At 38.3% G+C, this 23,618-nt stretch overlaps 2 protein-coding genes across 8 annotated transcripts in view; one reads left to right on the top strand and one right to left on the bottom strand.

The window, feature by feature from the left end:
• Positions 1-3,418: 3,418 nt before the first annotated feature.
• On the bottom strand, positions 3,419-21,362 carry Ccnc (cyclin C). Of its 4 annotated transcripts, none has more exons than XM_087660061.1 (13): positions 21,220-21,362; positions 18,611-18,717; positions 17,572-17,656; positions 17,321-17,390; positions 15,852-15,901; positions 14,334-14,385; positions 12,802-12,857; positions 11,657-11,692; positions 10,947-11,038; positions 10,533-10,600; positions 7,548-7,627; positions 7,230-7,348; positions 3,419-6,464 (listed from the first exon to the last, which is right to left on the bottom strand). In XM_087660061.1, exons 7-13 carry the CDS (start codon positions 12,808-12,810, stop codon positions 6,413-6,415), a joined length of 456 nt encoding a protein of 151 aa, XP_087516187.1. In that variant the 5' UTR covers positions 12,811-12,857; positions 14,334-14,385; positions 15,852-15,901; positions 17,321-17,390; positions 17,572-17,656; positions 18,611-18,717; positions 21,220-21,362; the 3' UTR covers positions 3,419-6,412.
• Positions 21,363-21,541: 179 nt separating this feature from the next.
• Prdm13 (PR/SET domain 13) overlaps positions 21,542-23,618 on the top strand; it is a 46,002-nt gene continuing 43,925 nt past the window's right edge. The window contains exons 1-2 of one of the 4 annotated variants that reach the window (XM_087551205.1): positions 21,542-22,673; positions 23,284-23,370. The gene's annotated coding sequence lies outside the window, so the exon portion shown is untranslated. Of the gene's footprint in view, positions 22,674-23,144; positions 23,371-23,618 lie in introns of those variants that run through there. The other 3 variants (XM_087551203.1, XM_087551204.1, XM_087551206.1) reach the window with 3 other exon arrangements.

Genomic DNA, 23,618 nt, shown 5'->3' with positions numbered 1-23,618 from the left:
TGCATTCCCAGGAGATAGCCCTGGCAGTTGGAATAACCCTTCTTCTCTTTTCACCCAGTGTCCATTTCTATTCAGGACAAGGTTCAGCTTTTATCTTTGGCAACACCTGAAACTGGCCCACTACAGTCAGCAGTACAGCTGAGGTGCCTACGTAACATATCAAAGTAGACCTGGTTCTCCCAGCACCCCTCAATCCCTACCTGTCACAGGACAAGGCTGGCACACCCCACCCTACCCTGAACTCTCCAGCCCAGGGTCCAGGACCTTCCCTTAGAGGCTCTTCCCTATATAGTCCAGACATTTTGGTTATCTGCTCTTCTTTTGTACTTTTAGCCTTTTGGCCACTGTACTAGGTGTGTGTCCCCTCCATCTACTTCCAGGGTCACGACCACTCCAGACTTTACCAAATGTGTCTGCTACTTGTGATTGTGGTCTCCCACATATCTATAATAAACGTCCCCCATCCCCTACACACACTTAGAAGCAGTCATGCCCCCCCTTCCCTCCCTCCTTCCCTCCCGTCTTCCTAACCTTTGAGAGTCTGATACTCTTGTTTTCTATGATGCAGTCCCTACATGTTTCTCCACCCATGGTCTTAGGTGCCCTTGAAATCAAGATCCTTTTACCCCAGTCCCCCCCACCCCCCCCCAAAGTGCTAAAAGGCCTACCATTTTCATCCAGATATTAAAAACATTGCTAACATAGTCAGAGGCCTCAAAATGTAAATCATCCTGATATTAAATACATTTCCAACACAGTGTCAGAGGCCTCAAAGTGACATAAAACACCTTATTTTTAGGGCAGCTGTTTTGTCCCTATTGTGGGAGAAGATCACTTTGATAGAGTAGATTGCAGGGAACAGAGGTAGAAGAAAAATGTGCCAACAGTAGGCAAAATTCCAAATCAAACATCTCAGCTTACCTTCATTCTCGGCTTCTCCACCTACCTCATGATCTCCACGAGGCCTCTTCAATTCTGTGAGGATGTATCTTGATTTTTTACTATGTATTGTAACACTTAATACAGATAGATTCAGCACCTAATCTATTGGAGGTTTTGTAGTTTTTAAAAAATATTTGTATATTTTTGAGCCTGTTTCTTCTGCACTTGGTAGTTCACCACATGCATGTAGGACCCATAGATAACAGAAAAAGGAGTTAAATATCCTGTAATTTTTGTTAGATGGTTGTCAGCTGCCATGTGGGTGCTGCCAACTAAACCCCAGGTCCTCTGTAAGAGTCACAAATACTCTTAAATTCCCTAGCCATCACTCTAACCCTAAATATCGTATTTTTGAAAAAAAATTATGTTTTTATTATTATTATTTCTTGTTGCTGTTGTTTTTGTGAGACAGCCCTGGATGTCCTGGAACTCGATTTGTAGAGCAGACTGGCGCGGAATTCAGAGATCCACCTGTCTCTGCCTCCCAAGTGCTGGGTTTAAAGACCCGTGCTACCACACCCAGCTTTAAAATACCTTTTAGTTATTATTTCTATGTGTGTGGGTATTTTGCCTGCATGGATGCATGTACATCTGTGCGTCACTTGTGTGACTAATCCCTACAGAGATCAGAAGGGCTAAGGTCACCTGGAACTGGAATAACACAGCGATCATGTAGGTGCTGAGAATTCAACCTAGCAGCTAGTGCTCTTAACTGCTGAGTTCTCTTCAGCCCAAATGACATATTCTTAAAGCAGCCAAGCTTGGTGGCTCATACCTTCAATCCTAACTTTATAGAGACTCGGGCCAAAGCATCAGTGGTTTGAGGTCAGACTGGGCAGTGTAAGGAGGCTCTAATTCAACCAATCAATTCAAATGAAAGACTGAACAATTCCTACACCTCCAGCAAAAATTCCAGCACCAAGGAAAGGGGGAAAGAGAAAAGGAAAGAGATTTCAGTATGGAGAGAGGGGAAAGAGAAACTTCCAGGTGTCCACTTAGAATCCCACTGAGTGTATCTAAGTGTGCTCATAAATTCCTATTTCACATTTTCTTTGAAGACTACATTTGATGATTGTTATTTTAAACTTTTTGGACTCATTTTATCCATCTGAGTGCTCTGCATGTATGTCTGTGCACCACAAGCATGCCTGTGCCTGAGGAAGTGGTAAGCCTGTGTGTGCTGGGATTGGACCTGGGTCCTTTTCAAGAACAAATGCTGTTAACCCTGTTGGCAGCTGTTTAATCTTTGAGTCTATGCTATGCTTATTTTAACAGTCTTTCAAATTAGTGTTCTCTGTCTTCTCAAATATATAGAATCCTCTAAATTATGGCAAGACCCTAACCTGAAACAGTATGACCAAGCCAAATGGAAAAGGACACGAAGGAAACTGTTAAAATGGAAGAGCCAGAGGTGGTGGCTCACATCTTCAATTAAAAAACAAAATCAAAACCCAACAACAAGAAACAAAATCACTTTAAAACAACCAACAAGCCTAATACCCTAAGAAAGAAATAACCTGGACTCTCAAAAGAGTAAGGTGGCACTTAAAAGGCTTGAACCCCCTTCTTTAGTTAACTACGTAAGAGAAGCTGAAAGGGAACACCAATCTACTCTGTTCTAGAACAGCAGTGATACTTGGCCTTCCAGCCAGTAGGGTGGACTCAGCTAAGTCTCCCTAAGTCTGACTTTTAGAAAACAAAAAACAATTCTTAGATGACTTAACAAAAAAACACAAAGCAATTTAAGCAAATTATAACTAAGGTTAACTGTCAATTATAAAGACAAAATATTTTAAAGAAGTTATTGGGCTATAGCCTATTATCTATATATACTAAATATGAATTTTAAAAACACTGTGTACAATTTGTTGCTATTTAGAGAAACTGTCTAATGTAGTTCAGGCTGGCCTCAAACTGTCCGTATTGTGAGGCTACATAACTGTAGGCCTGCTCAAACTGTGTAATTAAATGATAGAAGTCCCATTGTGGGGCTGAAGGAGAAGATGTGTGAGAAAGCAAGATCTCCCATCTTCCAAAGTAGGGTAATATTTATAGCTGAACATAAAAAGGGGAGGGGTGAGCAGAAGAGGCAATATTTGTAGTGTTTGGAGTTCAGATGCCCTGGTTTTATCAGTTAGAGCATGCATCTAAGCTGTCACTTACATCATCTGAGAGATGAGTTCTCATCTCTTCAGTAAGCCTAGCTCAAATTCCGACAGCACACGGCACACATCTGGCATACAGTAATTAATTAATTAATTAATAGTAATATTAAGAGTGTGCTAACTGGAAATGTTGAAGTAAATAGCAGACAAATGACAGTTAAAAAAGGAAAAGCAGGAAATGCAAATGCAGGTAGATGAGTGAGACAGAAATCTAATATTTTCATTATTATCTGGCAGCAGCACTGTCCAATGCAAGCCACTCTGTGATTTTAAATGTTCCTATATTTAAAAAATTAAAAAGAAACAAGAAATATTTTAACAATGTTTTATTTAATTCTATGTATCCAAAATATTATCATTTAAAACACATAATGGTTATAAACAAATTGAGATTTTTAACATTATTTTGTGTTGTATTAGTAAGTACCTGAATTCCAACATGTTTGCACATTTACGCATATCTGCATTCAGACAAGCCACATAGTAACTGTTCATCTGTAAGTGGCTGGTGGCTGAGACTGGACAGTGTGCCTATGACTGAATCTGAAACAGTACTTGTCATAAGTGAGGACAATTCAGCAACAGCCACTATGTGTTGACTAATGCAAGAGACACCACCCTACAGTAGTCTAGCCAAACCAAAAAGAATCTCAATGTGGTCAGCCTTCAAAGGCAATTATCAGTTTACGGAAATACAAAGGAGAAAAACCCTCACCAAATGGCATGCTAAAAATGCTCACAGTAACACATAGGCTACGGGAGCTTAATACATGAACAAATGAAAGCAGGGCATGTTATAGAATGGAGGAAGAATCCATGAATCTAAAACTAAAAGGATTTATAAATGAATTCAAAGAATGCTCTGCAACGCTCAGGGAATTGAGAATTTTAATATAATATTAAATAATTATTTTACCTATTATGAGTATGAAATATTTATGGATAAAATGATATATCTAGAATTTTCTTCAAAATAATATACAAACTGGAGACTGGTGTGGAAGTTTAAATAAGGTGAAACTGGCTACGAATCAGTAATAGCTGAGGCTACATCATACACACATGGAGGTTTACTTCACTGCTTTGTCTGCTCTTGCAAAATCTTAATTTTCCACAATAGCATTTGCAAAAAAACTATGAAGCACAAAGATAAATCTGAAAAAAGAAACTGGATTTAAAAAAGCCTAAATATAAAACTGCAGTTAATGGCTGTGAGAAGCAATCACTAACATCCAAGCTAAGCTTGGATTAACCCTTCAGGCCTGGGAGAGCCTGTTGGTTGGTTTCTTATCCCTGTACGACCTTAGCAGAGCCCATATTTGTTCCCTTTCCAGCGCATCTGCATCTGATACTCTCCACACAGAAGCAGAACTTTCCTCATATTCCTCTATTCATAAACCAGGCAAAATCACCCCTTTACAAAGTTTAGGGTTCTAATTTAACATGCACAAAGAGTCTCAGAAACCCTAAGTCAAACTTAGCAACAGGAATTCAAGACATTAGTGAATATAGCTGAAAAACTTAACTTTTATTCTTCCAATTTTAACCAGGAAGTCAACACTGAGTAATTTTTTCATGATTTTTTAAAAAGTGCAAAACTACACAATAATATCTCATTACTCCAAGTTTTATTTATACTTCTTCCTTTGAGTCTGAAGAAAATGAGTTAATTTATGAAGTCTCACAAATGTAACATTTATCCTGAAGTCTATACCCATGAGAATTAAGAATCTTACTGGCCTAAAACCTGACCAGGTTCCTTCCCAACTCAGAATGCCTTCTGTACATCTGTTAGCTTACACTAAAACACTAAAATTAAATCGGGTATATATGTCTCATAAAAAATTTCAGGACAAATTAAACATTAAAATTTCACCAAATTTTAACTTAAGCATTTAATCAAATTAAACTTTTAAAATGCTTAATAACTATAAATTAGTTGTAAATAGCCTTTTCTTTCAGGTTTCCCAGCATTTCAATACAGCTAGTAAGTCAATACAACCTTTACATTGTCAAGGTATGCTATATATATATATATATATATTGCACTTTTTTGATAGGCTGGGCCAGTATCTTCTGTGATGATACAAAAAGTATTGAATACAATATATTTTAAAATCAGTAAGCTCTTGATTAATCTCCTTCAAATTGTAATTATCATTTCTAAAACCTAGGATTTTCTAAGATTTAACTTCTTAAATCTAGTTTTAAAATTTAATTGGGTCGGGGGGAGTTTTATTGACTTTTTATGTCCTTTTTGGTCCCTCAATGCCCAAAGAAAAATGTGAACAAATGACATTTCATGCTTCCTGACTTAATACAAAAAAGATAATAAACCCTTCAATTTCCTAATAAAAAACCAGTACTAGTATGTGTCTATGTGCATGAGTATGTAAAAGAGAAGTTAACCCTGAAATGTTTGTATATGGCTATAGGTTCCTTAAGAGTCTCACTAAATTTTGTAATTAAGATTTAATAAATTATACACTAGAATCAAGTTAGGAAATGAAACTTATTTTGTGGAAATTAAGTCAATTCCCAATATGCTCGACAGAAACAAGCTATTCATTTGCATCTGCTTTCCAATGAAGACATTACTCAAACTCTCCAATGCTTTCCTTCCAAGTGGTCCACTACGGGATTCTTCAGGGTGTTTTAAGATTGGCTGTAGCTAGAGTTCTGACTTCCATTTGGACCCTGCTCTCCTTCACTGTTCAAATGGGGAAGAAAGAAATTTTATGCCAATTAAAAGATTCATTTTCAATACTGATAGTACTATTAATTTCTGAAGTTCATTATTCTGTGGAGCAATTCTATAAGACAGACATTCTGATTATAAAACACAAATGCAGAAAAATTAAAATACAGAAAACTAAGAGTTGGTTTTATGTTTTTATTCTTCTGTAACTTGAGGCCCTCATACATAACAAGCAGTCCAGAAGTTAGTGTCCATATACATTCAAAGATTTAAGTTAGAGTTTAGGGTTTCACATTATTACAGGTATCACTCAACATAGAGATTACAACTTCTTCTGAACGAATTTCCTACAAAATTAAATCTGACATATAAAATTCTATTTCTACTCTTTAGGAAAATCCAAAATGTCTTTCAAAAAAAAAAAAGAAAGAAAAAAGAAAAAAAACTGTTGTCCAATGGCATAAAATCATATGGAAATGATAACAAATCTTTATACATCAAAAATATGGTGATTTCTTGGAAAAATGCCGAATATTAAAATAAAAATAACTAAAGCTGAAAATACCAGTAACTGTGACAATAGGAGATTGCATTATCTTGTCCACCATCATCTTGCAGCTTCAGGCCCTGCCATTAGTGGAGAATCACTCAGGGAGCTTCTGTAAAAAATGCATCCAAAGGTAGCTGTTTCAATGACTGCCTTAAGCAGCTCCTAGTAACAGTTAATCATCATTTTCTTCTCAACTGTAACGTCACTGTAACCAGCAGCAGTCTAAAAATGTATCTTATTGCTATATAACCTCTCTAAGTAACAACTAAGCATAAAGCATTTACTCCCCTTCTCAGCGTTCTCGCTTTGAATGATCTGATACACAGAGAGGGCAGAGAGCCACTCAACTGAGTGCAGATTCATTTACAACAACAAAAACACCTTCGCGCAGGAGGTTCCTCTCTGGTGAAGTTGTGAACTGTGTGCTATGGGGTCAGAGGATCACTCAGAAGCCAACATTTATAATGTTTAGCACATCAGGTCACCAAAAATTTTCAAAATGCTTACTGAAATGTATGAAATAGGAGAACAATTATTCCTTCAGGGAGAGGAATTGACAGGGAGGCAAATGGAAACTATTTCAAGTTTTTATCTCTGAATTTCAAATGTTTGTCTCATTCACTTCAGCTTAGGTACAGAACATGGCTATATGTTGAGGGATACCTGTAATAGACCTCCATTGCATTAGAAAGTTACTAGACAGAAGAACTTATCTTAAAACTGAGACATTAGCAATTTATCAAGACAGAAATTAAACAGAAATAAAGCAACTTTAGTATAAGATTTAGAAAAAGGTAAAATATACCACAATCTAAAGAAAATCTGATAATCATTATACAGTAAAATTAAATCAGCAGCTAAGTGTGAAATGTACCTGTTCGGAGGTGGTTTTGGTTTCGGCATCTTACTAAGAATAGTCGCCATCTCTTTTCTCTCATCAAAATTCTTCCACTGCTCATACAGTTTTAAAATAACCCTGATTATTTCCAAAATCTAGAAGAAAATATTTGAAAAGTTCTCAGTAGCAAAAACTAGCAACATAATAGTACGTAAAGAACACACATCATGTAGGGTGAGGGGCACAGGCTGCAATCCCAGCACTTGGGAGGAAGAGGCAGGTGGATTTCTATGCATTTCTAGGCAAGAGAGGGCTATACAGGGAGACCATGTCTTCCAAAAAAGAAAAGAGTACCTTCTCCATATCCACAGAAAGTTCTGCAAACCATTGTCTAGCGTCTTTCTGTTGTACAACACAGGCTACATGTAGGCAAGCTAGAAAGAAAATTAGAGACAACTGTTTAAACATAGTCTTAGAACTAAAGATTTTCATAAAGATTGTCTTATTTTCCAATACTATTTTTAAAAAGTGTAGCAACAATATTCACAGACATACAAACACAGACACAGACTATATTATAAACAAAACCCCTCTAGCTACAGAATGGTCTTGACACCCTGTCTTCACTGTGTATTGGTCATAGTGAGGGTGCCTTGATGGCAAATTTGTGACAAGAGAAACAACTCCAACCAAGAAATTAGGACAGGAAAAATCACCTATGCATATGGGTGCAAAGTAGTCAAATCACAGTCAGAAGTCAGTGACAGAAAACAAAGTCCTACCTAACCAATGCACTGCTAAATCTTAAAATGTTTGTTGAGGGCACAAAAGTCCTTGCATCCGCAGATCACCAGGGCAACCAGGAATGTTAATCATACAGGATGTCTCCTCAAAGGAGGAAATAAAATTCTTGCATTCCATCTAGAAAGCTGGGAGTGGATATTCTTAATGACTTAATGACTTTTTGCTAACCGTAGAGGAAGACCTCATTCAGGCAGATCCCCCAGAATGTCCATCCCAGGTTCTCCCTCCCTGGATCTTTATCTTTAGCTCCCAGTTAACAGAACCCATCCTTAGGGGATATAATCTAAATTTTAAAAGTTAATTTTCACTTAGGTGTTTATGTACTATAGTTACATTTAGTTAGACAAGTTTTTAAGACTGTCCAGTGTGGTCTGGGTTCAATTCCCACCCACATTAAAAAACCAAAACAAAGCTGGGAAGAGGGCTGGAGAGATTTTTTTTTCCCCCACGTGGAAAGGTTTAATGAGAGAAGAGTAGAAGAGAAGAGTAAAGGCCAGCCATGAGCACATGGAGGGAAGGGGGAGGGGAATGGGGAGAGAAGGGACAAAGGGGAAGAGGGGAAGAAGGCAAGAGCAAGGGAGCAAGGAACAAGAGAAGAGCGAGAGATGGTTTAATAGGCTAAGAGTAATGGTTGTCTTCTAGTATTCAGGTTCAATTCTCAGCAGCCATATGATGACTGAACCAACTGGTACTGCAGTAATGGTTATCCAATGCACTCTTCTGGCTTCTACAGCAATACATGCACATAGTGCACAGACATACACACAAGCAAAATATTCATACATGTAAGAGAAAAATCTTGGGCATGATAGTACACACTGGTAATCTCTGGGATTCGCTGGTCAGTCAGCCTTGTCTAATAAATGAGGTCTCAGTATGTAGACCTTTCTCTTTCAGAAAGGTAGATGGCTCCTGCAAAATGACAAGGGTTGACCTCTAGCCTCTATCATGTGTACCCTGCCTTCATATGAACTTGCTAATATTCATACGACACACACACACACACACACACACACACTAATGTTTCAACACATAAAAGACTATATATAAAAGCAACTGATCTCAGTAAGACTACCTGAGAGGAGCACAGACCACACACAAAACCATGCCATACACCCTGCTATTTCCTCATATCTATAAAAACCCAGCATCTTTTCTCACTGAACATAGATTTTACTTTAGAGTCCCACCAAGTCCAGCAATTTACCAGAGTCACCAGTGAGGGGCTAGAGAGATGGCTCAGAGGTTAAGAGCATTAGCTGTTCTTCCAGAGGACCTGGATTCAATTCCCAGCACACACATGGCAGATCACAACTACCTGTAATTCCACTTCCAGGAGATCCATCTCCCTCATTCATACATACATGCAGGCAGGCAAAAAAACCCAAAGATTTGAAATACAAATAAACAAATCATTTTTAAAAAAGGTACCAATGCTGCAGAAGTGTTAAGTTTAACTTATATCGAGTATACCTCTAGAATAAGGTTGAAAACCAGCAATGTTTATGATGTAACTGAGAAGGGGTAGAGAGATGGCTCAGCTATTTGGAGTACTTATTGCTCTCGCAGAAGACCTGGGTTCAATTCCTAGCACCCACACGGTGGCTTACAACTACCTCTAATTCCAGGGGATCTAGTACCCTCTTCTGGCCTCCATGGGCTCCCGGCATGTGTGTGTCACATATATGTACATGCAGGTAAAAATATGCAGACATATAAAACAAAATAATCTAAAAGAAAAATTTAAAAATACATTATTAAAAAAAGAGAGAACGAAGGAGAAGAGGAAGAAAAAGAAGAGGAGGAGAGGGAAGAGGAAGAGGAGCAGGAAAATGACAACGAAGAAGAAAGAGAAGGGTTTTTAGAAAGGTCATAAAAATCAACAGGAGGAGAGAAAAAGGTGCAGAACCTATTAAGTCTCTGGACATCATAGACACCTGTTGTTCCACAGGATATATCACTTACCTATTGAAACAACTATTTATAAAGTTATTGTCCCTCTCACAATTGTTACAAACTCAGAAAAATAGATAATTGTTTTTACAACTGTAAAGGAAGCAATGTTTAAATCTGGTCTACTTAACTCCCAAGACAAGGCTAGCCCATCACTGTACGCTTCCTACACACTGAGGGATGCCAGTTAAGTTCTCCTTAGCAACAGAAGCAAGGATGCTTCTTTCCTTAAGGTCTTGAGCATTTAACTGGATCCAGAAATGGAAAAGAGAACCAGTTATTTATAAGACAACTAGTATTAGCAGATTTACTCCTGAATTTCCCCCCCCCCCAACTAATAAAAACTTTGCTTAGATACTAGTTAAAATTATTTTAAATGAATTAGGGGTGGGGGGACCTTACTAACAAAAGTGGAAAGGGGAAAATAATGCTAATCTGGGATAATTGTAGTGTCTATTATTGAAAGCTCACATTCAAGATTAGTTTACTACTACAAAAACATAAAATCAGGTGAGATTTATTCTAGAATGACCTAAATAGGCAAAACCAGTTAACCAATAAAGGCACACCAAATTTACATACCTAAAGCTATCATGAAAGGAGGATACAGAAGACAAAGATCCGTCCTGTAGGTGTCATTCACTATCCTCCTGTAGAAACGCAAATCTTATCATTATTAGAAGCACAACTACTTCATGAACTTTATTTATCTTTATTCCAAAGAGAACCAGATTTAAAATGGGTTTGTATTGAATCAAAACAAAAAGTATTAAGTCTGTTTTTCATATAAAACATTAACAGATATCCTTATCAAATAGGTAATTCAAGGTAAGTATGACTTTTATAACTTATATCACTATAGTATTTCAAATTTAACAAGCAGATATCTTGCTAAATATCAAATGTCTTGGTACATTTTAATATATTAAGCCATGTATTTAGTTAGTCGTCAATCCTCCTGTCTAGTAACATATGAGTAACCTCTGTTCTAGTTACCATGCAAGGGGAAGCAACACGTCTTCTTGGCCCATGTCCTGCACATACTGGAGCAAAGGTCTATAAGGATGATACACTATCAAGCAACAGTCCTAAAAAACAGTTTAAAAATATGTATGTGTAAAAACAGATTTATTACAACATAAATACCATTTTCCAACAACTTGTTCTGTGTTTCAAATTAATTTCTCTACCTCACATTTGCTTTCTTTTTCTTTTTCTTCTCTACTCAAATATGACTCTAAGCTATGCTGTGACAGCGAAGGCAGTGCTCTCTCTGGAATATACCTTAGTAAATCAGATGGTACCCAGTCAGCATCCATTTTTTCCTTAGAGACTCAAAGTGTCGCATCTGCAACACACTAGAGTCTCTTATTAGCCTATAAATCCTTAATTCTGATCCGAAGGAGCAGGATTCTGCCAAAGACATAATCTATCTTTATCTCTACACACATGCATAAATTGTGCGCAGAATTTACAATGGCCCTGGATTATTTGCTTGTAATCCTTACTAAAGTTTCAAGAAAATTAAAAAAAAATTTTTTGCAAAGGAAGATAAATTATTTTACAGCCTTCAGAAAGGAAATAGGTGATGATGCTCACATATTTCTATGACGTTGCCATAGTATATCATTTGGATATATTACATTTTAACCTTCTTTCTGTACCACCCATTAAATTTTTGCTGTATTATTGAAAAATATACATACCATTAATTCTAAGAGGTAAAATTCACATTCTAGTATCTGTTTTAAAAAAAAAATCACAGTAAAAGTAAGCATAATTACATACTCTAAATAACAACTTATAGATACAGATAAATTAATCAATATTATATAAAATTTCTAAATCAAAAAATAAACAGTCTATTTAACATTACATTTACAATAAAAATCGCTAATTTTGTTTGTTTTTTGAGACAGGGTCTGATGAGACCAGGCCTGCCTATAGTCACTGAGCTCCTCCCACCTCTGCCTCCTGAGGATTGGGAGTAAAGGCTTGTGCCATTATGCCTGGAAAAATTGCTTTTCACTATTAGATAATACATTTTAAATTCTTATAAGGAAAAGACAGTATCATATCTTTTTTTAGGTGGAATTAAACCCAAAGTCTCAAATATGCTAAGCACTTATTTTGCTATTGAGCTATAACCAGAATTCCTTAAAAAATATGTAAAAAGTTATGTTAGAAACTTCAAATTTAAGGCAGGCACGGTGGCACATGATTTTTTATGTCTGAGTGTGAGGTCAGCCTGGTCTACAGAGCAAGTTTGAGAGTTCCATGACAATTAGAGCTAAACAGAGAATTCTTTTCTTGAAAAAAACAAACCAAACCAAAAAGAAACTTCAAATTTTTCTATTTACTTTTTATTTGACAAATGTACAATGCAACTATCTATACTTAATGGAATAAACAAATTCCTTGTAAGGTGAGAAAAGGTGATCTATTAAAATATTAACAGAAGCCTAACAGGTAATTTTTCAAGAACAGTTTTCAAATTGTTCCAAAGGAGACACATTGGTGTAACCTGGAAACACTGATGCAAGACCACTGCCACTCCAAGGCTGAAAATTCTGCTTTAATTTGTAGAAGTCCCAACTTCAATATTATTAAAAAGCTTCCTAAGGTGCTTTAACTGGGATCCAAGATTAATAATGACTACTGTTAAATATTGCCAGAAAACTATAGAGAAGCTGCTGAGACTTGATAAAAAATTATATATATATGTACATATATCTATCTATATCTATCTATCTATATATATTACTTGAAACTCCCATTTCTAAGAGATTCTGAAGCTTATTCTAGTATAAAATGGAGTTAGTTAATACAGAGTTTTATATAATATACTTACATGATTCATCCTGTAAGGAAATTCCTTTGGAAAGGCATATGAAAATCTAGTTTTTACTATAAGAAACAAAACAAAACAATTAAAACTATGAAAATGCCAGCATGAATTTATCCAAAATTCCTGTAACATAGCTCCAAATATTAGAAGGTGTGCTATGCTATCCTCAGTAGGTGCTCTCAGAAATATTTAAAGCGTTGTTTCTAGGGAGGACAGAAATTGAGTGGTGGGAAGCATCCTTGCCTATACAATTGAACAGCATACATTTTATACCCCACCCCTCAAACAAAAAGGTTCATGTTGGTCAGGTGTGGTGGCATATGCCTTTAATTCCAGCACTCAGGAGGCAGAGGCAGGTGGATCTCTGTGAGTTTGAGCTTCACAGAGAAACCCTATCTAAAAACAACAACAACAACAACAACGTTAATGAAGGAAGAGGGAAGGAGGATGAGGAGGAGGGGGGGAGGAGGAGGGGCTTGTTCATGTTAGAATGGTGCCACGTACCAGCACACCCAGCACCTGTGAGTATAGGCAAGAATTTGGAGATGAAGGAAATGAAGAGGTAAGGTTGAGGAGGGAAAAGAAGGAAAAGGCTTCTGCTGCTTTTTAAAAAATTAAAACACTGAAAAAAAATTACTAGATTCTATCATTCCTAAAATATTTTCAACTCTAGTATTTTTCTGTTTGAATGTAATTTAGGTTAGAATGAATACAAAACACATGCACATCAACTTATAACAAAAAGGGTGGGGGAGAAAAGTTGATATACTAAAATGTTGGCAGTATTCATCTGAGACTCAAGAAAGTTTGTTTTAACTAACAATACTTTCAGAACTTATCAGTATTTCTTTTCCAAAAGACATAAACAAACAAACAAAATAAATTTATTTACTTATTTTTAGTTTTTGGAGACAAGGTCTCATTATTAGCCTTGGCTGGCTGGGAACCTACTATACAGGCCAGGCTGATCTCATAGAGAACTGCTGGCCTCTGCCTTGTGCTGGTATTAAAGGTGTGCAGAACCACATCTTACCAAAACATTTTAATAAAAGTGTCAAAGTCTTTATGTGATTTTCTTATACTACATAGTTACTATTTGTACTCACTAATAAAGTACAAATGAGAAGCCATTGTTTTCTATCTCAAGAAGTCATAAGTTACATAGTTACAGTAAGTACTACTGAGAAAACTGTATTTAGGTCATTAGGTCACAATACTTAAGTCAACCAGGATATCAACTGCTAGCTCCAACAGCTGTTTCATAATAACTTACAATGTAGGTATGGCTTGCCTGGAACTCCTATTCCTTTACCTCCACTTCCCAAACACTGACATTATAGGAGCCACTACATCAGTAAAAACAACTTCTTCTCAAACATTTTTTTCCTGTGAAATATGCTAATGATAATAGTATCCTTTGGAGCTGTAATAAATTCACCTATATGTGGTTCATTAAAAACAAAACAACAAATCTGTACATTACACAGCTCTCCTTAGATTTCATCCTTAAAGTAGAAAAAACTTTTTGCACTTACATACAGAAGTAGTAGCAGCAATCAATCTTGTATTTGAGACGACACCAAATTCCTAGAGAAAAGTGAATGAGATCAAGTACTTAGTAATCCAAAAAACATTAACGATATCTGAGATCTATTCCAAACATATTTCCAAGTTCTTCTCATGTCTACAGTCTATTACCTCATCTTAAATTTTCAATTTGGGTTGGCAATATTGCTCAATGAATGTACAAGGCCCCATGTTCAATCCTTAGCACAATCAATCAGCCAACCAATCAATCAATAAACAAACACTCATATTACTCAAAGACCACATAGACACCAACCTTCCTGAAAGAATGAAACAGTTATAACAGAATATAAGGCTCCTTAGGTAAGTTATCACTTTCCTTTCAACCTACTACTGGAATGTATCATATAATGTAATTTAAATATACTCTCATTTAATTTCAGATAAATCACTTAAGCTTTCCAAACCATTTTACTTCCTTTCAAAGTAGAACAAGCAAGAACTGGTCTCTTATTTAGCAAATTAAAACTATCCAAATATCTTCTATTAAAAATATGTAATCTGGGGTTGAGGATTGAGCTCAGTGGTAGAGGGCTTGCCTAGGAAGCGCAAGGCCCTGGGTTCGGTCCCCAGCTCCGAAAAAAAGAACAAAAAAAAAAAAAAAAACAAAAACGTAATCTATAACTTTATGTGCGCACATATATTTATATTTAACCTTCAAAACCCAATAATTAAAACTAAAAACTCAAAACTGAAGATAGTATGTTAAACATGATTTTGCCCACAATTTCTAATCAATTAGACAAAACAGAAAGATTTGGTTAGAGTTAAAATGTAATGCAACATACTGAGAGGGTAAATGAAAATGCTACCTGGAATTGATACCTACTGGCAAAGGTCCAACGGAGTGACCCTAGTCAAATCAACACACTCTAAAGCAGTCCCCAGGCCCAGGAAGAGGTGGACAACACAAAATTAACTACATGGCTTTTGTCCTTGGTTGCTTGATTTTTTTTTTTTTTGAAGGCTTTTTTGTTTCTTACTGGCTTTGTTTCGATATTTGTCTTATGTTTTTTGTTTTAGTTTTTGCTTTGTTTGAGACACAGAAAATGAACACTAAGCTGGGTGAGTAGGGAAAAGGATCTGCGAGAAGCTAGGGTAGGGGAGAAAACATGGTCAAAATACATTGTATAAAAAAAACTTTAAGAAAAAGTAACTCAACAACCACAACTAAAAATACACCTCATCTACAAGACCTCTTTATTCAAAAAGACATTCGATACACATCTGGTCCTCAGGACTGAAACCAGGCCTCATGGGAACTAGGTAAACACTATAACTGACTTGTTTATAGACTGACTTATAACTAGATTTATTCAAACTTTATCTCTCTCATGGACAGAGTTAACTTAGGTTCCTAGAAAGGGTTTTAGTATTCTAATATATTCAATTCTGCATACTTAAGAGATAATAAAGATGTCATGAATGTTTCTAAGATAAAATGAACACAAAAGAAACAAACTTACTGGTTAAAGTCATTCAATTCACATGGATACAATTATCCTAAAGACATTACCTAAGAACAGAAACAATAGACTAGGAATTGTGTGGATTAGCTAAGAAAAAAGCCAGTTCTCAGAATCTGCTACTATTTGGGCTTTAGGGGGTAGTTACACTTTCTCAATAATATTGCAAACAGTAAGTTGAGCAGAAATGCAGTTCCCAGTCCAAGTCCTTCTCTGTCTTCTCTTACTTACCTTTTCTGCTCTCACTATCCACACTTCCTTGCTGGAGTCTATAAAGTCTTTTCTACCTTTTCGCTCTCCCACAGTGGCTTGTTACCAGAGAAGTCAGGTGTAAACAAAAAGCATGTGGGTGAGGAGCAGAGACATTCTCAGGCCATAGTAGATAAGCTGTGCTACCTCCTTTGTTTTCTTTCTTTCTTTCTTTTTCTTTTTTTTTTTTTTTTTGGTTGTTTTAAGACTGGGTCTTACTACAAACCTCTGGCTATCTTGGAACTTAGAATTCACTGTGGTTCAAGCTGGCCTTGAATACATAGAGATCCACCTGCCTCTGCCTCCCAGGTGCTGGGATTAAAGGCATGCACCACCACACTCAGATAAATAGTCTTTTAAAGACAGCAAGCAATTAAGTTACAGGATGAAGATCTAGACTATTGGAACCACTGACCCAGTATACGAACACTGCTCTCTCTATGCCCTAGTTTCCTCATTTCTAAAATGACAATTGTAAATGCTACAGTTCTGAGGGGATTCCTTTCCCCAGTGTTGCATCTCTGAAGGAAAGGCATCTTCCCAGTCAGGAGCCAAGGAATACCACAAAGTCACACTGCACAACAAAGTTCACATAAAGACTTATTGGGAATGACAAGAGAAGGTGTTTGCAACCCTGCTTGGGTAAGGAGGAGAAGCAGCAGAAACCTAAGAAGGTAGGCTGTATTTGAGGGTGGGGGGCAGGATTGTTTTCCAGGGTAGCATGGGCCTGATCTTGGGGCAAACTCAGGGACTGGAAGGATTCTTTTTCTTGGCCTTGGTTTCTTGCTTGGGCTCAAGTCAAGGTGTTCTTTCCCTGGCCCTGATCTCAGGGTCAAATCAGGGTCAGGGTCTTTGGTCCTTTGACCCCACATGGATACTACTGCCATATACTCCAGAGTTACAGGATTGAATTAGAACTTGCAAAGGAATAGAGATGTAAATAAGAAATACCCAAGTTAATAAAGATGAAAAAAAAAGAAAAAAAAAAGAACTTGCAAAGGGCTCATTAAATCATCTGATACATAAAATATTTATTAAAAAAATAAAAACATTTTCAAGATGTGCATATTAGTTCCTATAAACTATCATAGGATAACTATGATTAACCATACAAAAGCAATATCTATCTATCTATCTATCTATCTATCTATCTATCTATCTATCTATGATAAAACCAGACATATCAATATTTTCATGAAGAACAGAAAATTGTTTTATACCTCTACTTTGGATGCCAGAAACACACATGTAGGAGCCATTAATACAGGATCTATACTTTTCAGAGAATACCTAAAATATGATTAGACAAGAGTTAAATGATGACTATTTAGAAAACACACTGGGGTGGGGGTGGACTTTGGGAATCATAATTCTACAGTAAACAAGTGATTTACTTATTTTATATATTGTACATGGAAATTAGAAAAGAATTCCAACCAGGCATTAAAAATAATAAATAAAACAACCATACCTGGCATAGAATCTCTTGAAATAGACTGTAGCAGTAGCAATAACTTGTTGTCTTAATTTAAGATGTTCCCCTAATGCTTGGATAACTAAAAAAAGAATACGTTTAAATGTACCATCTGTCATCAGTATACCAACACTAATAACCTTAAGTTTTATTAGTGATTTCTACGTTGCAATCATGACCATTTCACATCTAGGCACACTCTGACACCCTCTGAACTCCAGTAGTCTAAGATTTACAAATGCAGCAATATTCATAAACAATAAGAGAAACTGCCTGCAATTTATCCTTGCAATATAAGCAGGCTGAGTATCAAATATTCTTTCTTTACTACATATTTTAATGCTTTTCATAATAGCTATAGAGTAGCTTAAAAATTAAGACAGATATTGTTATTTACCAAGAAATCCATAGTTAATCTTTGATATAAGGACAAGGTAGGTTTGCAGAGAATAACGGAATTAAAGCTAGGTGACAGGATGGGGAGATGGCTCAGGAGTCAAAAGCATAAGACCTGGGTTCCATTCTTAACACCTACATGGTGGCTCATAGTCCTCTGTAACTCCGTCAGGAGATCCTAACTTCCTCAGCATCAGGCACAGCAGATAACTGCCCAGATACCGGCAAAGTGCAAATCACATAAGATAAATACAATAAACAAACAACACAAACAAACAAAAGAACAGGCAGCAAAGCTATCCCAGACACAGTAAAGGGCTCTTGATTAAATCTCCTTCTTGCTAATGCAAAGTTATAAGGCAAAATGACAACAATAGGATGCTAATTTAAAGGATCATTTATTAAAGTATTTTGCTTAGGCCAACCTTAAAAATGGGTGTCACTAGAAATGCCTGAAATTATACAACACTGTGCTTATGATACATAAGGTGCAAAAAAGAGTTGCCCTGAACACTGAAATGATAAATGTATAAATAAAAGCATTCATTAACTATAGACTGTAATGTAACAATTCATTGAAATTACCATACAAAATAGTGACCAGCTATACTATACTACTTCAACCAATGTAAAAGTTTACCATTTGTAAAAAATATTTGTAATTTCCAATACTCCTCTTCTGAGAGAAACTTTAGGTCCTTCTGGCGCTCTTTCAACAGATCTTGTTTATCCAAAATCCACTGCAAACTAGAAAAAGTAAAGATGTCAAAAAGTGGTATAAAAAGCCAACAAGTGGAGGTGGGGGGGGGGGTTGCTTGAGCTGGGGTACTGGGAGAAGAGAGGGCTGATATTGGGATGTAAAGTGAATAAACTAATTTTAAAAGGCCAACAATCAAAAGCACCTAAAACACTAAGATTTAATAAGCTGGTCATATTCTAAGTGGTATATCTCTTTTCCTTCCCTCCTTCCCTTCTCCCCCCTCTCTTTCTTTCTGTTTAGCCCTGGCTATCCTGGAACTCCTTCTGTAGAGCCGACTAGCCTCAGTCTGGCAGAGATCCCATCACCACCAAGCTTCATGCAGCACTGCATCCAGCTTTTTTTGTTTTGGGTATATCTTTAGATCATTGATAAAGGACAGTGTCTGGCTAGACAGAGCGCCAGTCTACTTCTGAAACTTAATTAACTCTTCAAAACGGGTCTCTAAAATACTGAGTAAATTATGTTCAACAATGAAATACTTGAGTTCTTCAATACATGCTCACCCATTTCAAGTAAATTCAGCCTTGGAGCAAATTTTACATTTTTCTAATTTAATCTTTTCCAATCAGTGTTTTCACTATCACCCCAATGTTTCTCAGTTTTGTTGGACCAATGGAATCCCTTTGGTTTTTGGATGCTATTTGTGACTGCTTTGCTGACTATCTTCAAATAATTCTATGCCAATCAGTTTGATTCCCATTCTGTCTGGTCAATAAACAAGGATGCTGTGGATGCCATTCTAAACTCTCAGGTAAGTTATTCATCAGATTTCTCTAGCTTTTCAGCAGTTCACTGGCAGCCCCAGCAAGACCATTTGATGAAGAAACAGGGAAACTTGAAGCTAAAGAAACTCTTGATGGTTTCAAAGATTCTCTACCTCTTTTTCTCCATTTCCTTCATAGTGTCCTGTGGACAAAGCACCAGCACACAGGTTCTCAGACCCTCTAGAATAAGGCCCATTCTCAAAGATAAACTCTTGCTATATGCAAAGACTTGCTACTGCCTGTTTTAGGATTACATCACTGAGGCAGACAATCAAGGCATTATCTGAGTACCAAGATTAAGTACAGGTCCAAGCTTAATACCACCTTTTTGGGTCATCCCCTTCTGTATTTCATTTTTTTTTTTAACTGAAACACCTCAGTGAGTAAAATCCCACAGTAACCCTTCACTAGCATTTCATCATCCCAGAAACACTTTGTAGCAAGAGAAGACATGCTTTCCAGAAACAAGTCTCCAAATTCAGTTTCCTTTCTTCTTCTCCTCCTTCTCCTTCTCCTTTTCTCCTTCTTCTTTGTTCTCAGGCAAAGAGGAAAAAACATCCAACCCAATTCATAGAATTTGTTGTTGTCTTCAGACTAAAATTCAATCCTGCTCAGTTTTTAATGTACTTAATGGAAAGCCTGCTCAATGCTTAGCCCAATCGCACAACGGGTCCTGTATGTTTAACCAAATGTATTTAGAGACAAATGTCTTTAACATTACTTTAGCCCTTCTATGGTCATATGGTCACCGAAAGACACTAAAATTTAGTCATTTAAATGGTTAAAGGAAGAGGACAAAAATCTGGAAAATACACACCTTTAAAGCAAAATATAAGACACCGGCTAATGAATGAAAATAGATATATTCGGGGTTGGGGATTTAGCTCAGTGGTAGACTGCTTGCCTAGCAAGCGCACGGCCCTGGGTTCGGTCCTCAGCTCCGGAAAAAAAAAAAAAGAAATAGATATATTTTAAGAGCCCCTGTGCTCTCAAATTCTAGGGGCATAAAAGTCAACCTAGGAGCCAGTAAGTGGCTCATATCTTTAATTACAGCACTCAGAGGCAGAGGCAGGCGGGTCTCAGTAAACTCGAGTCCAACCTGGCTTATAGCGTGAGTTCTAGAACAGCCACCGCTTAACCCAGGGAAACCCTGCCTCCGGGGGTGGCGGATAAAGGTGAGGGTGGGGGATAAAGGTGAGGGTGGGGGTGGTGGTGGTGGTGGTGGTGTGTGTGTGTGTGTGTGTGTGTGTGTGTGTGTGTGTGTGCGCGCGCGCGCGCGTCTAACCAATCTAGGCATAAAACTGAGCCACGAAGCAGAAGGTAGAAACAAGCACGACTCACTCCTCTCCTCTAAGTAAATAAAGCAAACCATGTCTGTCCGAAACAGGCGATCTCACAGAGCTACAATGGGTCACTTCCCCTTGCCCACATCATCCCACCAACCAAACCCCCAAATTTTAAATGAAACCGCCTCTGTCTCACTTCCCGGAGACCGGACCCCTTACCTATCCTTCGAGTTCACTTCCCCTCAGCCCCCGAAATCCCGCTGGGCGAAGAGGGGAAATCCGCAAAATGGTGCTGCTTTTCGGACCCCCGGCTTCTACGGGGGAGGTGGGGGTGGGGACTCACCCCCAGCAGCCAGGATGGAAGCCCCGAGGGAATAGCAGGCCCAATCCTCCCGTGCCCCAGACCCGGTCCCACGCGAGAAAATGGAAGCTCACTTACTAGTGGGAGCTCTGCCAGAAGTTCCCTGCCATGGAATACTGCTTGCCCTGATACAAAAGCACCAGCCGGCAAAGCGGCCCGCGGAGCAACCATAGACACAGTCCCTGGACTGTGTTACTCAACCAGACCGGCTGGATTGAACTGAACAGCAACCGCAGTCAGAGGAAGAGAACAACACCGTCGCCTTGACGCCGGCCGACAACACTGAGCAGCATACACCGGTTCCGGCCGACAAAAGTTCCGGCCCGCCCTAGTAGCGGAGGAAGCAAGCAAACACCAGACTGCCAATGGGCGTGTTGAGGCGGGTCCCCGGAAGTTGAGTAAACACGGACAGAGGCTCGTGGTGGTGAGAGGCTCTGAGGAGGTTTCCTGCTAGTTAATTTCTAGAGCATCCTCAGTATGGTTTTCTGGTTTAGTGCGGTTTTCTTTTGGGTCCATTTAGGGATCTTGTTAATCCACCTTGAAGGCCTTCCAAAATAGCACACCGGCGTTGAAAGAAAGCATGGCATTATATAACTGCTCTTTTCCTAGGATTGAAAGAAGAAATAAATGAAAGGCATTTTGGCTTTAAGATCTAAGTACTCTTAGTGAAGTTCTTGTTGGTGTTAAGTCTAACGAGTTAGCGAATTTTAGTGTGACAAGTGTAGCCTTTTTAGAGTAGCAATCTTTTTTATGTTAGAGCCTGCTACTTGTATATCTAAAAACATGAGCATATGAACATAATCTAGCTACACTTACGCTCAGCAAATTGATATGCTGCAGAAATGCAATAATTTGATTTTATAAAATGAAATAATACTTAAATGTTTCTGTTATCATTGTAACATTGCATTTAGTACTGTACTTTGGTGGCTGAGACTGGAACATTATGAGTTTCCGGCCAGTCCTTGCTTCCTGCTGAGACCCTGTCTATGGGATGAGGGGGAAGGGGTAAAGCACAATCGGTAAAGTGCCCCAGAAGCTCTGGGTGATACTCAGCACTATATACACCTGCAAGGTAAGAGTATTCACACCCTCAGCTACTGTCTTAGTCAGTGTTTCTGTTCCTGCATAAAACATCATGACCAAAAAGCAAGTTGGGGAGGAAAGGGTTTATTCAGCTTATACTTTCCACATTGCTGTTCATCACCAAAGAAAGTCGGGACTGGAACTCAAGCAGGTCAGGAAGCAGGAGTTGATGCAGAGGCCATAGAGGGACGCTATTTACGGGCTTGCTTCCCCTGGTTTGCTCAGCTTGCTCTTTCATAGAACCCAAGACTATCAGCCAGGGTTCTACAAGGGGCTGGGTCCTCCCCCACCCCTTGATCACTAATTGAGAAAATGCCTTACAGGTGGATCTCATGGAGGCATTTCCTCAAGGGAGGCTCCTTTCTCTGTGATAACTTCAGCTTGTGTCAAGTTGACACACAAAACCAGCCAGTACAGCTACATTGTTTCCGGCAAGCCTAGACTAGGTGAGAATCTCAGCCTCAGTTTTGGGATCATCCTGGCTGGTGTGCCCTGACTCCTGTCCTTAACTCTCCAGCCCAGAGATTGGACTGAGAGTCCCTCCCCCTAGCCTCTGATCTCTTTGTAACTCAGCCAGGTTTTGGCTACTGTGGTCTCTTGGTTCCCAATCTCCTGGCCTCTTGGCTTCTGGCTCTTCTCTCTCCTCTCCCACATACTCCATTCAGCCTGCCAGCCATGTTCACTCTGGATTTTCCCAGATGCCTCTACTTATGCTCTCCCTCACAGCTACAATGAACCTTCCCTGGACCATAGTGAGGAGTGTCATGTCCTCCTTTCATTTTCTCATTCAGGAAGGGGAACTGTAGATGTCGTAGATGTCGTATTTAAGGCTGAGTATTCAACAACACCTTCTCTGAACTTCGGCCATTTAATTATGTCTCTGTGGTAACCTCTGTCCACTGCATAATGGGCCAGTGCTGAGAGCAGCACTGATCTACAGGTGTGAACATAAGTATTTAGAATGTGGTTTGAGTGGGAACAACATGCCCAGTTAAGCAAATTTTAGTTAAGGACACCTATGTTGGAACAGAGTGATTTACAAAGGCCTTTTAAAAGCCTAGATAGAGAAGAGAAGAGAAGAGAAGAGAAGAGAAGAGAAGAGAAGAGAAGAGAAGAGAAAGACAGACCACCAAAAGCATGTAGGTAGGTGTTAAGTCTCAAACCTCAGACAAATGGCCAAGGTGCCTATTTACCAGGTTCTCAGCCTCCCTTAGCCCCTACCTGTTACACGATTTGGCTGATATACTCCACCCTCCATCCTGAACTCTCAAGCTGAGGGGCTGGGCTGCCCTTCCCCCACAGGCTCTTAACTATGAAGTCCAGGCATTTTTCCCCACCCCCACCTCTTTTCTACCACTGGCTTCCTGCCTGCTGCACCCAATTCCCTTGTA

This window comes from Rattus norvegicus, chromosome 5 (genome assembly GCF_021556685.1).
Source record: "Rattus norvegicus strain SHRSP/BbbUtx chromosome 5, alternate assembly SHRSP_T2T, whole genome shotgun sequence".
Classification (NCBI taxonomy): domain Eukaryota; kingdom Metazoa; phylum Chordata; class Mammalia; order Rodentia; family Muridae; genus Rattus; species Rattus norvegicus.
The sequence above is the reverse complement of the archived record's forward strand: the minus strand, read 5'-3'. Positions and strand labels throughout refer to the sequence as shown.

Coding starts and splice junctions, on each gene's coding strand:
- Ccnc (XM_087660059.1), bottom strand. CDS start 21,251: ATGGCAGGGAACTTCTGGCAGAGCTCCCACTA. Junction 12,858..14,333: donor TGCTGCTACTACTTCTGTAT/GTAAGTGCAAAA, acceptor TGTTTCTTATAG/TAAAAACTAGATTTTCATAT. Junction 6,465..7,229: donor CCAAAACCACCTCCGAACAG/GTACATTTCACA, acceptor CATTTTTTACAG/AAGCTCCCTGAGTGATTCTC.